At 37.9% G+C, this 14,999-nt stretch overlaps 1 protein-coding gene across 6 annotated transcripts; it reads right to left on the reverse strand.

Moving 5' to 3' along the window:
* Positions 1-2,337: 2,337 nt before the first annotated feature.
* TLR3 (toll like receptor 3) lies at positions 2,338-12,408 on the reverse strand. Of its 6 annotated transcripts, none has more exons than XM_052682591.1 (6): positions 12,200-12,408; positions 10,815-11,047; positions 7,638-8,086; positions 6,603-6,794; positions 3,262-5,090; positions 2,338-2,629 (listed from the first exon to the last, which is right to left on the reverse strand). In XM_052682591.1, the coding sequence occupies exons 2-6, from the start codon at positions 10,972-10,974 to the stop codon at positions 2,401-2,403; spliced, it is 2,859 nt and encodes a 952-aa protein (XP_052538551.1). In that variant the 5' UTR covers positions 10,975-11,047; positions 12,200-12,408; the 3' UTR covers positions 2,338-2,400. The 6 variants fall into 6 exon arrangements, with proteins under 6 accessions (XP_052538551.1, XP_052538554.1, XP_052538553.1 ...); XM_052682594.1 differs by lacking the exon at positions 12,200-12,408 and adding an exon at positions 10,324-10,421 and having other exon boundaries at positions 10,815-10,921; XM_052682593.1 differs by lacking the exon at positions 12,200-12,408 and adding an exon at positions 10,292-10,421 and having other exon boundaries at positions 10,815-10,921.
* Between the last annotated feature and the right edge of the window lie 2,591 nt (positions 12,409-14,999).

A 14,999-nucleotide genomic window follows, 5' to 3' on the forward strand; every position in this document is an offset into this window, starting at 1 on the left:
AAAGGCATCCAGATTTGCATCTATCCCTCACCCTGTCACAATGAAGTTTACCAAAACACTTCTGGTGCACAGCATTTGTCCTACCTGCATATCCCTTGTTTGGGAACTTGGAGCCCTAATGCACTTCTTCAGTAAAATGAGATTCATGAAGTTTCATTCATCTACTCTGTAACAGAATGTATTATGAATGTCATGAACTTGCTCATTACTCTCCATAATCTAAGAAACACAGCAATAGACAGGTCCCAACTCAGCTCTACAAACCTGAACATTCTACCTTACTCAAGCATTCTACCTCTTTAGATATCTTGATTTTAATACAGATAATTCCTCTTTATCTGAGATAGTATCTTTTATGCTACAAACGTGGTACTGCTTTTCACCTATTTGATCTCTGTCTTCTCAGCAAGTCACTATAAAGTGGTCTGATGCCACCTACTGTATAGAATCTAGGCAGTTCAGACTGAGTGTTAACCATGAAAGGATTTAAAACTCTTCATCATGGTAAGTAAGCCCATTTACTTACCCTCAATAACACTGTCAAACAAATATGTAGGAGTAAAACAAGGAAGACCAGGCAAACAGGGAAGAGTAATACAAAAATGTTATATATATTCATGTTTTACTATTGGCTCTGTGCTTAATGCTTTCATGATTTTTTTTTTTAAACATTACTCTAGTTCTTATTGTGACCGTTTACAATGTGTTTTTTCCATGTAAATGATTTTAAACTGAGTTCAAAATTATAATATTTAGAATACTCATACTTTTATCATATAAATCAATTATCATTTACAAGTAATTGCACTAAGTTTGTATTAGCTGTATTGCATAAGTATCCATAACACATCTATCCACTGTTTAGAGACCAGTTATGGGGGTAGTTATATTTACAAGTGTATCTTCATAGAATTTAGATCTATGTCATTTATCATTTTATGTCATTTATCAGTTTAAGGGCCAGAAAAGACCATTTGATCATTTGATTTGACTTCTCGTATCATGTTTCACCTCAGTGTTTCTCTGCAAATTCTCTGCATCTTAATCAACATGTGAAATGCTAAGATATTCTAAACAGTTCATTTTCAAGTGAAATGAGAAATTCTGCTGTATTTTGACACTGCGGGGCTAGGAAACATAGGTTCCCTTTCACGGGTTGGTCTTTAAATAAGAGAAAGAACGATTGACAAGGTACATCCCTGGCACCCCATCCTTACCGCCTTGCCTTCTCAGCTTTCATGGCCTACACATGAAGAGCGAATTCGTCACTTAGCCTGAAAAGGACGGAAAGATGAGATGAAAGCATCACAATGGGATAATCCTATTACAGTAATTAGGGAATCATTATCTATCACTTCACCTGTAAACAAACCTTTTGTTTTCACTTCAGGACCTCCTGAGCCAGTGAAAGTCGTCTGCTTTGCTTTCAACTCTTCTAGTGCATGCAAAACCCAGTTCATTGAATTTATATTTCATTATTATTCATTTATATATTTTTATCAATGCTAGGGGGAAACAAAGAAGTAAAAACAAAAATAGTCCTGAGCTAATAAATGATCGAACAACTAAAAAAAAAAAACAAAACCAAAAAAAAAAACAAAAAACCAAAACCAACCATCAGAGGAGAAATTAAACATTAATAGGGACAAAGGGACATGACTGTCTACAGCCCATTTTGCAATAAATTGTGTTCAAATGCTCCACAGAATCACAATGAGCATCAAACACAATAAACATTTTGGACAATTTTGGAGCATGCTTTGCTGGTTCTTACCTCTCTCTAGATCAAGGTACTAGCATACAAGTTTGAACCTTAATGCCATGCAAGTGCTAACTACCCCAATTTTCTGTAAAGTATTTTAAGGAAGAAAATACCAAATGAGTGTATAACAAGTTACACTAAAGAATTCCTCCGGGTTTATCCATTTTCAAAGGCTTCAACTATAGAAATTATTTCATTGTCATTGTGCTTAATATAGAAAAAAAATTAGGTTTGTTTTCTATTTATTTTCCTTTGAGATTTAAAAACAAGTTGTAGTGTCCATTCTGCTTTCTAGACAGGATTTGAAATTTTATCATTGCCTCCTTTTCTGCATACCCTGCTAATGTAGAGTCCATGGCTTTTCTGCATTACATCAGATGGATATTTTTTCTATTTTTTCTGACTTCAGTCATTCTCACCACTTTCCAGAATATCTCACATTATTGATGCACATACTGAAATGACTATCAAATGCTATTACTTCAGTATAGGTGAAGTACAATATCAGCAAGTACATGAACTTAGACAAATAAATATAAATTATCAACTTTCAGTGTCTTATTCCAATATGACAATTTCTTTTTTTTTCCCAGCTTTTACTGGAGACCTGCTAGTTTTCTAACATCAGAAAAATGAATTCAGCGCACTTTACTGTCAGATTTAAGTGCCATCATTAACTGCTGACGAAATGCATTGATTCTTTCCTTCTGGACTGGCCAGTTCAAGATGCAGCGAGATCTGAACATTCCTCTTCTCAAGCAAAGTGCATGATTCAACTTGTAATCTTGTATATTATGAAGAAAGATCAGTATGATGGAGTCTCGACTTTGTTCAATAGCTTGCTGTAAAGCATGATGCACCTTAAACCTGAAGGAAAAGTAAGACAAAATTTTAAGTTCAGGTTTGGGAACAAATGACATAGATCTTTTGATAGTGCATATAATAGCATGCTGTAAAATCAGGGTCTAAATTTGAAGCGAAGTCTTAATGTATGTTTTATGATATAAAACTCTCATTACTTACATCAAATTGGTTACATTTTAAATAAAGGATAGAGCATACTCTTAAAATATAACCTAAGTCTACTGTCTTGACATAGCCATAATTAGCAAGGTTCCTTCAAATTCACTGCTGAAGAGTAGTGAAAAGATTTGCTTAAAGATACGTAAAAACAGATGCTAGTGATTGCACCATTGACTGCCCTGTTTCAAACACAGAATTTTAAGGAAAGCAATCTGCAAAGGTAATGGTTTCACATTTTGAAAAGAAAAAAGAAAGACATACATACAGAAGGGTTCAAATATTTACTAGTTTACATGTAGAGCAATTAAGTTTATTAAATTTGTAACTGTTCCAAAAGTAGGATATGTTAAAGGAGAATTTGCATTGCATTTTTAATTAATTTAAATAGCAAAAAAAAAAAAAAAAAAAAAAAAAAAATTAATAAAAATCTGTTAAGAAATTTCCCCTTTACATACAGTATTTTATATTTTACTCACTTCCTGCACCATGGATCCTGTAAGAGATGTTCAGTCACAATAAAAATAATCTTTCTGCTCTTTCTTATGCTGTTAATTATAGCTTCAAATTCAGATATTCCTGCTTCGAAGTCTCGTTCTTCTAGACAAAACTTAACTTGAAATTGCTCATTTTCTTCCAAAGAGGTGAAGTTCGTCAACACCCAATCTGTGTCTTCTCTTGCATGAATAACATAGGCATCATAATCAAACACTCCCTGTAGTCTGTCAAGCTCTTTAAAGCCAAGTATTCGATTTACAGAAATATTCCAGTAGAAAGCTATTCTCCACCCTTCAAAATGGATGAGAAGAACGAAGAAAATGAATTGCACCACAATAGTGGTAATGATCACAAACAGAAGCTTAAATGGAGCGCTGTCTTTGCAGGCTGAGGTGTCAAAATGCAACACCAGAGTACTGTGATATTTAGGCGGGGTGTTACAAATGTACTGAGACTGCAATCCAGGTATATATGCTTGAGTGATATTTAGCCAACTAGCAAACCAAGCAATGCTTTCACAAGTGCAATCAAATGGGTTGGAATCCATCTCTAGTTTTCTCAGGCTCTTGAAAACTGGACCAAACACATCTTCTTCAACTGAGGTTATTAGATTTTTCTGAAGGTTCAACGTATTTAGAGAGTTTTGGTTATCAAATAAAGTTGCTGGCAGCAAATTCAAATTATTTGATCCTAAATCCAAGTCTTTTAATTGATGCAGACCCTTGAAAACATGAACTGGAATTTCATCAAAGCCATTTGATTTTAAATTAAGAACATGCAAATTGGGAAGGTCTTTTAAAAAAAGAACTGGACCTCCTGGATTTGCTTGTTTCCAAAGTCGAGCTAAATTATTGTGCTGCAAATCCAGAATATCGAGTTTGTAAAGTCCATCAAACAAGTCTTCCTTTATGTTTGCTAAGTTGTTATTGCTGATGTCCAGGACAGTCAGATTCCGTAGTGGATGAAAAGGTGAAGGAGAAATTGCCAGATTATTGCAACCTACCTTCCTTAACATCAGTTTGCTAAGACTTGGAACAAAAATAAATGATTCACTTTGCAAAGTCACGTTTCTGTTGTAAGAAAGATAAATATATTCTATATTATTGAGACCTTCAAACTCATGACCAGTGAGCACTTGATGAATTTCATTGAGACCAAGATCAAGAATTTTCAGTTGTCCCAACAAGGAAAATGCCCCACTTTCTACTGTAGAGATCCTTGTTTTTGTGAGATTGAGAACTTGCAAGCTGGAATTAGCAAGTGATACAAATGTTTTATTAGTTATTCTTTGCAAGTTTATGTTGCAGTTATAAAGACTTAAATATTTCAGGTTTTTCAGACCTGTGAACATGTTAGTCGTGATTTGTGGAAAATTGTTATGATCCATTGTAAGGTACTCTAGGTTATATAACCATTGGAAGGAAAAATCTTCAATTTTCCCAGTAAGTGCGTTTATCAGATTCAGATGTTTAATGCTGGACAATCCATAAAATAAACGTGAAGACACTTTAAAGATGTTATTATCCTCCAAGTTCAAGTACTCTAAATTTGACAGCCATTGGAATGAGTCATCCTCTATCACAGAGAGAGAGTTTTTTGAAAGGTTTAAAACTGTGAGGTTTGTTCCTTGTAGTCCCTGGAGAGTTAACCTGCTAATGTGTGAGAGCTTCACATGGCTCAGTGAGAGGTTCTGAATCGCTGTGTTTGATAATTCCGTACAAAGTTCCTTTGTGCTATTTTCACCAAGTTCCACATTGTTCAGTATAAGGCCAAACAGATTTCCAATTGCATGTAAACATCCTGTGTGAAACTAAAAGGAAAGGAAAAGAGAATTTTGACCTAAACAAGAGAGTTATATAAGAAAGTCGAACTTAAAGCCTAAATTTGGGAGGGTTATTCAAACGAGAGCATCAGGCAGACTGGAACTCCTGCACACTTTTTCCACATCTGAGTGTAGACAAAATTCTTGAAGTGGTATCTCATGTTCTAAAATTTGTAATATGGTCACCATGATTTTGAGTGGTACTCCTTTAGAATAAGATAAAAGGTTTCTTAGTGAGATGAGAGTTGGTTACAGTTTTGCATTCAACTAGTAAAAATATTTCACTGTAAGTATCTTAGTGGTTGAGACAATGTTTCCATATCACTTTCTTTAATTGGTATCTTATAACTGTAAAAAAGTTAACAAAGAAACAGTTTTTCTGCATGAGCACAATCTATATTCATGAAACAGGATACCACACACTTGCTTCCATGACATAAATCAGAAGTCACCATTACAGTGCTAGCCCCTCATCTCGGTTTCAGATATCAGTGGAATGATTAAATACTCCATTTATTAGTGTGCATATTGTTGCTTTCCAGATATCCGACTTGTAAAATCAGAACTAGTTAAACTGACATAGAGCAACCTTTGCAATTGCATCTACTTAGTCATCTGCTGTATCCTTGTGCCAGTATGGCTATACATGCAGCCATATAATGAACAAGATAGGGAACTACCCTAGTCGTAAGCTAACCATGCCAACAAAACTGTAGTGTCCCCAGGTGATCTACTCTATATCCTCACTAAGGTTTGTACAAGTAAGGAGGAGAAGTGAAGCATCAATGGGAATAGAGAGAGAGAGAAATTGCCTCTCTCAAGTTGTACAAACTTACGCCAACTCAAAATATTCTTGCAATTACAATGTAAAAGTTTATACAGATGAATCAACTGGAGAAAAAAAAAAATTCACTATTCATGCAAGTTTAGAAATGCAACGCTTACCATCACTCTTCGAAGGTTTGTATTTTAACTGAGAACAAGATTGAAAGCAACAAGGCAGGTGGCAGAGCCAACACACACTTAAAAAAACAAACAAGTGGATATATTTTTCTGCAAAGATTATTTCTCTGGAGTACTATGCTTGCATAAATGATGTTTCTTTGTGATAACCAGAGAGACCTATATTGTTTAACTAGTTTTGCATATTATACTTTTCCCCAACTTAGATTTTTTTCAGCTGTTCATCTTCAGTTCTAAAACTAAAAAAAAAAAAACCCTATAAAATACACTTGATGAGGGTTCACAGAGGTACTTGATCTAGCTCTTGCTTGAGGTCTCTGGTCTACATGAGACCAGCTCTTATTCAGTGGAAGGAAAATAATTTTGTATTACATCTGAAGATCAGGAGTAGTCCTATATACAATAGAATAGTTGCAGGTTTGATCTTGATAAATTCAAAATATAATCATTATACAGAAGCCATACAACCACATGTTAAATCAGAATAGTTCCATTTTATACTTACATCGGCTGAATTTCTACTGAAATGCTTCCTACCTTTTTCAGGGGGTTTGATGACAAATCAAGACTATTCAATGAAGTGTTGCTAAGAAATTTCAAGTCTTCTTTTTTTAACTCAGTGATTTGATTGCTGTACAACACAAGGTCACGAAGGTTCTTCAGCTGTTGCTGCAATCCTAAATTTGCTGACTTCAAATGATTATGAGATAGATCCAAAACATTCAAGTTCTGTAGAAAAGATGTAAATAAAAAAACCTTTTTATGTAATTAAAAAAGAACATTCTGAAATATTATACTAGAAATTGGTTGCAATGCTACAATGAAAATAAATTTGTCGTAAAGAATTGCAGCTTTTCCACACCTGTAGGAAAAAGCTTTCTGTGTGCTCCAAACACCATCAACAAGGCAGTGGAAAAGGGAGGTCCACAACTTCAGTTCTGCTCCCTGCACTGTTTTGTATATAGTTGGAAGTCAGCAAGCACATTTTATGTAACTTAATTGGAATACTGAGAGTAAAACAAATGTTTGTACCTATCCAAAACATGCATACTCACTTTCTTTTCTCCTCAGGCCCTTCCTTTTACATGACTCCTGCCCACAAATATGCTACAGATAATACTTAACCAAACCCAACCAACCAGGAGAAACAAAGGCAATTAAAAGCCTTTTTATTTTCCCAATCCCCAAAGCCCTGGGAGACAGTACATTTAGCCTAAGCATTGATCTTTACAGCCTGAGTTTTTACAGCTTGTCCTTGAGAATTTAGACTAGCAACCATCATTAGACTCATGAAACTCAGATTCCTGACCACACCATACTTCACCAGAATAAATCCTGTATGGAGAGATGCTTTGACAAGATGCAGCAGAAAAAAAGCTACGGAGAGCGTTGACTCCCCAGACAACTGAGGCTGCAGTGTATTTTAACACAATAAGACACTAAGCCTTTTCTTTGGAAAATCAACAAAGATCATATGCCAGGTATTTTCAAATGCAAATAGGCCTTGTACACACATGCAATAAATTCCCCATACATACTTTATTTACCAGAAAACGTATTTCTAAAGCTTACCTCCAGGGTTTTGAAAGGATCATTTCTTACTTCTATGATGTTGTATCCTAGATTGAGCTCAGTCAGGTTGCTGCAGGTAGCAAACACTCCATCAGGAAGTTCATGCAATTGATTGTGTTCTAGCTTTAAAATTTGCAACAGGGGCATATTTTTGCACAATTCTGGTTGCAGTTTAGAGATGATGTTGTATCCCGCATTTAAGTAAATCAGATTGCTGTACTGGGTCAGACTCTCAGGAGCAAGCTTTTTTAGCTGATTATGGGAAATGTCCAAACCTGTTATATTGTTTGGAAGATCAGAAGGAATTTGTGTCAGCTTTAGGTGACTACAATCTGCCATTGTATTTCTAATCTGACATTGCTTTCCAACTGATGCACACAGTAAGCAAACAGACACCAGTTTCAAAGATAAGCTGTTCCAGCAAAGAATAGAACATCCCATAGTTTTACCTGCAAAGGCAAAATGAACACACGTTAACAAATCAGAATTATTTTGACACAATCATACTTTAAACTGAAGGCCTAAGCAAGACAAACACAAAAAATTCATGCAGTCTGAGCAAACATCATTTTTTCACCGATGAGGTATTATCCATTTTGGTGGAAAAGATGTGTGTAATAACCACTCTTCACTGAAAATAATTATGTTTAAAGAGCTACTAACCATTTGTCTATAACTACCACAAATTTCCAACAATTCTTCCTTTTCTAATTTTGCATTGCTTTACTATGCATATAAATAATAATAAATGACAAACAAACATACAAATAGTACACAGCCCCCTCTGTGTTAATTACCTATGCCCTGAACTTTAATTGTGCTTAAAATATTTGAAGATACATGCAGTAAGAATGCGCAGCCTCTTCTTTATTTTACAGTTCTTGCCTGTTCTTGTTTCACAAGCCAGCCACACAAAATTCAAATAATCTTTCCACCTTACTTAGGCTTTTGCTTGTCTAACTTCAGTTGCAGATAAAATAAAAGAAGGAATGCTAGCCTATAGAAAGGCATATGAGCAGACAAAATGAATCTATACCAACCTTATAACTCACTTAGCTAGTCAGGAAAGTGAGAACCAAGATGTAGAGAAAATGTTCTTCATAGATTCAATGCATTTATTCAAATGCTTTCACAAAAACATACTCTTTTTCATGGAATCACATTTTTTTTCCCCCAGAAAATTTTAAGAATTAACATATTCCTCAATATCTCAAGTACTTCCATTACGATATCAAAATCTGCTCACCAGTGCACTGATCTTCAATGGTACTGCCTGTTTAGGCACTACATTACATTTCTGATCAATCACAGACTTCTTCATATTTTATGCAGTTTCAATTTAGCCCTAATTCAATTTCAGTTTAAGACCCAAATTCATCTATCTATTTTGTAATACAGCTTTACTGGAAGTGAAAATTAATTCCACACAAATTCTGATCTGAACAGAGCTGTAAGAACTCAGAATGGTGTGACTATCCTGCTCAGTCAGAGTTTGTCCAATTAAACAGCATTTCTGCTGATCAAGTGACTTCTGTATCATTTTCACCTGAATTATCTCCAACAATGGAAGAAGAAATAATTCAGGTGTGCTTCCCAGCATGTTTTTCTTTGCTTTCACAGATAGAGGTAAGCTTAGGTTCTGCTGCATTTATTCTTAAAAGTAAAAAATACTTCTATTATTCCCTCTAAAGTGGTAAGTGTCTTCACAGTCCTCATATATACATATTCCTACGGCCTTCTGCCATCAGGTTGGAGAACCTGCCCGCCCATCCTCAGTTCAAGTCTCAGTATCATGGGCTCCCAGGAGAAAAATTGTGCCTACTACAGATTACAGAAGAGGATTTTAACCTCATTGGGCTTTGGGGAATCCACAACAGCCTCTCCAAAGACAAACTCTGAGGATGACCCCTTGGTTCTGCAGGTCACATTTATATATTCTTGAAAGTTGCCACTCATTAACACAATCTAGTCTTGAGCTCAAACTCCATGGAAAATTGCAAACAATGAAATGAAATTTAGCCAGCACATTTGCACAGAAAAGCCTTTCTGAAGTGATAAAGAAAAAGCTTTCTGAACTGATGTTTTGAAGAGAAGAATTTTCAGCACATAACAAAACACTCCAGTGAACTGTTTCTGCAACCTGCAGTGCAATGAGGCTTCAGCAAGTCAGGCTGAGTAGCGTTCAGCCTCACAGGGGGCCTGCCTGTTCAGGGGGAGCATGTTAGGACTGCTCCAGCATTACAACGGCCAGAGGGGGACCTTGTGAGTGCTTTCTTGGGATCAACCTGACTTCATAGCGAAAGACCTTAGTTAAATCAAATGGGAACAAAGAGATAAGGGAAAGAAGGACTGAAAGCATTACAAAGCTGTGTTCAAAGGACTGCAAAATACTGTTTAAAATAAGTCTTAATAAAAGTTAATTTTCTTACTAGACACTGCATATGGACCTGCCCTGCTTCTTGCAGTTCAGACTGGTTCACTGCTCACCTGTGAGCAAACAGGAGAGGGGAGGAGACAGCAAACAACCCAACCTGGCAGTCTTGCAGGCAGGTACTGGAACACAGTGGCCCATCCCTCCATCTGAGGAAGATGAGATTGCTCCCTAATTGTTCTCATTTCATCTCTAAGTTGGAAAGAAGAAGAAATGCACTCACTATGCAAACCCCAACACTGCTCTTTGCCTGACCTCCAACAAGGCCAACAGGGCTGCCTTCTTGTGCTTGGCTATTTTCATTGAAGAAAGTCTGGAGACGGCTTGAACTGTTTTATGCTTTCATTGGAAACCTGGAGAAGTAAATATTATCAGATTTAAAAGGCAAGGTTACAGAATAACTTTTAAGGGAAAACAGACAGAACAGGATTTCTCAGTGATACCAGCGAGGATCTTTAAAAATGCAGAACTGCAGCATCTCACAGAGAGGGACATTCCTGCTCCTTCACTATTGCTTGTTTTAAAGCAGAACTCTCCCTCAGCCAGCTGGGACTCCACCGCTAGGCACAAGCACCGAGGCACGTTCTCATGAAGCAAAAAGCAATGGCACCGACTTTGCTAACTTGCTTTTTACAAATTAAGAGAAAGCCACAAGCCACGAAATCGCCGAACTCCGGAGCAGAACTTCAGCTTCGCCGTCTGACACCCTCATTATTACCAATAAGGGAAGAAAGACACGCACTTACCTCTGTGGGCTTCACCTCCTCCAGCGTGGAGCCGCCGGCGCTCGAGCACGAAAACCACGAGGTGAGGCCGCCCGGGGCCGGAAGGAGAAGCGAAAGTGAAAGCGGGGACAGGCGGGGCACGGCTGCTGGCAGCACGGTATGCAACATCAGGAGACTGCATTACGGCCCGGGCTGATACCCAAGGCTCTGGAAAGATGTGGGCCAATATCCCAAAAGCAGATGGGATGTTGCTGCTGTGGGGATATTTCTCTTATTGTGAAAACAGTTCTTAGTAAGGATCCTTTGGAATCACATAAGTATCACTTCTTCAAAAGGGAATTTATGTGATGGTACAGTATATTAATTTTAATAAGTAAACAATGAGACCTTTTCTATTACATTAAAGTAAGAAATTGTTTTTTAAAGTCCCAATAAATGTTTCAGATATGCTTTTAACAGCATTTGTGAGTTCACATTTTCCAGTGACGTAGCTACCACTTCTCTGGAGAGGATTTACTCAGTGTGTTCCTAGGGCCACGACAGCAGGTGCTGCTGCTTGATGTACCAGCACTGCTGCACCAGCGTGTCACAAATACTGAGGCCTCTCCCTCAGGAGCCCTCTGCAGGGCTCACCCAGCCAGGTGCTCAGCATATAGCCGTAGCACTGAATTCAGTTCATTTTCAGCCTGACAGAAGTTAGTCCTAATTCTCAGTGTTAAGATTCCAAAATGGAAAGCAGAACCATACTCATTTACAGCAGAAAGGCCTGTTTTATTCCCGTTTCACAACTGTGGGAAGAGGAAATTTGTTCCATGCTCCACCATATGCTTCAGCACTGGTAAGTTGACCCTCGGTGCAGTCACACTAAAATACTCTGAGGAGAATTTTCCCCTGTGTTCTACTACTCTGCTGTTCTGTAATCTCTGGAAAAGACTGCATTGAGGGTAATGAAGCACAATAATTAACAGCTTACAGAGAGTATTATTCCAACAGAGCAGCATTATCAAATATTCTGCATCTTTTCTATCTCTGGACCATACCCTTTGTCAACACAAAACCTTTATTTCACATTTTTACTGATTCCTGCTCAATACTCTTTCCCTTTTTTTTTTTTTTTCATGATTGACAAGAACTAGCAGATACTAATGTGCAAGGCAGACTCAAGAGTGAACACAATTGTGCGAATTCAGCAAGCACAGGGTTTCTGAGGCAGAGGACACACCTATGCTTATTTAAGTGGCTTGGAAACACATAAAGTTCTCAAGCTTCCATAACTTCAGTGTAAATAAATGATACTTAGGTCTTCAAGAGCTGGAAAGGACATGACAAATTCGTAACAACATAAAGTCAAGCACACTGCTTGCCCAGAAAATACAGAGAAAAAGCAGGGCGAAATTAAGCAATACCTTCATGCAATGTTTGAAGATAACAGCTCAAGTCAATCAGTTCTGAGTGATGACATAAGGCAGCCAGGCACTATCTTGAAGAGGTGGCCATTTCACACATACTTAGCAGCAGAGAGGAACCAGATCTGGTTTAGGCTTCCCTGGGCTCTAAGCACTGAAGTGTGGGGATGTATGTGCTCAAGGAGCACTCCCAAAACAAACATGCCACCACAGCTTAGCCTAGAACAAAGCAAAAAGAATTCTGCTGATCTTAATCTGACTTTCAAATACATACAAGTACTAACACAGTAGCACCTGATTATAGTTGTGACTTCAGCATTTTCATAACCTGCAGATGAGACGCAGGCATCAAAGGGAAGAGCCAAGATAACAAAACATACACAGTCACTACCTCTGCCTATTAGCTTCTTGGTAAGAGCACTATATACTGTAGTAGAGCTTAGACAGAATTTGTAGTTCTACTTGGACAAAAAAAAGCAGGAAACCAAAGACTTGTATAGTTAAGATCTTAGGCGAGGCTTGAGAAGTGACATTCTGCAATACAAATCAATTTTCTACCACTAGGGATAGACGAATAGATGTTTTTCTGGCATTGTTGTAAGACAAATTCAGCTTTGTTCACTTGAGCTGCTGAGGAATCTAACAGGTCATGCGCTTTAGGTTCTGGTAAGGCTACTCATTAATCACTGCTTATTTAGCAGTGGAAGGCTGTAATATCTGATTTACTGCATTAAAATTTTATTGCTACAGAAGGGCAATAGAGCAGATCTGAGGCTTAAGATGCAGATCCCTGAAAAAGAAGACTATATACCCTAACTCCTGGGTGCTATTTGAAGACAGGAGAATATTTTGATGCATTTCTTTTTCCCAGCTGAAGACATTGCCTGGGTGGGTTGCCTGGCTGAGAATTCTGCCATTGTTTGGGACTTAAGCAACCCAGTAGCCAGCAGTAAGCAGTAGATATGACTGAACTATTTATCACCTCTAAATTCAAGTTACAATGGACATGGAAATTCTGCAGCATCTGCTCACCAGCTCTGGCAGTGGTTTATTCCTTCTTGATGCATTGCAATGACTGAAGATCAATTGCAACTGCAGAGTAAATCACATTTACCACAGGACAAACTGCACTTCACTTCCTACCCAGGGAATCCTAATTCCAGAGAAGCCTGGGGCACTTTAAGATTAACATTTTAGTCTAGGTTAGAAAAAGTAAAAAGGCATCAATTCAGTATTTCCACTTTCGAAGAAGTGTTGGTGTTTCTTGTATGTACAACTTTTTTTTTTTTTCTCAAATATATTTTGAAATGAAACATTTTAGCTTTTTATATACCAAAGTATTCAAAGGACTGGAGTTTTAACCTCTCATGTGTTCTCATGTTGTAGAAAAAAAATTGGCAATTTCTGTCTCTAAAAATATTCCACTGAAGTTGACAACATTCCTAAAATCTTATTCTTATCCAGCTTTACCATGCATGCACAGTCAATAATTTTCATTTGCAATAGTTTCTATTTCCCAGGATCTCCTTACAGCGTTTAACTGTCTGGTTTCAGAATCCCTTTTTTTGCTGTTCCTCCTTTATCTGCAGGTGTTCACAGTGTATTTGTAGCAAAAATAAATTGTATCCCAAGTATGATCAGATGCTACTGTCCCCACACCAATTGGCTTCACTGACCACAACAAACCTTAAAGTGTAAGAAAGTACAAGTTTTTGCTTTACACTTTGTGGAAAGCAAACATTAGCATAAATCTATCACTCTTAGAAATATTTTCCTACTAAAGATTATGCTTTTAAAGGCAACGTGACTGCTGGCTTTTAAACTTAGGAACCACATCTGTCTTGATCTGAAGTTGATCTGTCCTTTCAATAATTTCTGTATTCAAAGATACCTAAAACATTTTGCACTGCACCTTCTCCTCAATATTCAGTGTCCTGAAAATCTTAGAAGCCTAGATTTACTTAGAGCTCAAAGAAGTAAGATGTGCAAGAGGAACAAAAAAAGGACTGAAGTTCTTTGACATGGTCCCCCACTACATCCTTATCTCCAAATTGGAGGGATGTTGATTTGACGGGTGGACAACTTGATGGATAAGGAAATGGTTGAAAGGATGTGGACAGAGAGTGGTTATTAAAGGTTCTATGTCCAAGTGGAGGCCAGTAATGAGTGGCATCCCCCAAGAGTCCGTCTTAGGACTGGTGCTCTTTAGCATCTTTCTCAATGACATTGATGATGGAATTGAGTGCACCCTCAGGAAGTTTGCTAATGACACCAAGCTGAGTGGTGCAGCTGACACAGTGAAAGGAAAGGATGCCATTCAGAGGGACCTCAACAGACTTCAAAGATAAGCCCCGGTGAATCCAATGAGGTTCAACACAGCAAAGTGCAAGGCTTTGTACTTGGGCTGAAAGAATCCCAGGCATCCATACAGACTGGAAGGAGTGGTCTTTAAGAGCAGCCCTGCAGAGAAGCACCTGGTGGATGAAACACTGAACATGAGCCAGCAGTGTGCTCTTGCAGCTTGGAGAGCAGATGGTATCCTGGGCTCCATCAGAAGAGGAGTGGCCAGTAGGGACAGGGAGGTGATTGTCCCCCTCTACTCTGCTCTTGTGAGGCCCCATCTGGAGTACTGTGTCTAGGTCTCAGGCCCCCAGTACAAGACAGACAGGGAGCTGTTGTAGAGGGTCCAGGTGAGAGCCACAAAGATGATCAGGGGACTGAAGCACCTCCCCTACAAAGACATGCTGAGGGAGCTGGGCTTGCTCAGCCTGGAGAAAAGGCTGCAGGGTGACCTCACTGC

This window comes from Tympanuchus pallidicinctus, unplaced genomic scaffold, assembly GCF_026119805.1.
Source record: "Tympanuchus pallidicinctus isolate F22 unplaced genomic scaffold, pur_lepc_1.0 scaffold2, whole genome shotgun sequence".
Classification (NCBI taxonomy): domain Eukaryota; kingdom Metazoa; phylum Chordata; class Aves; order Galliformes; family Phasianidae; genus Tympanuchus; species Tympanuchus pallidicinctus.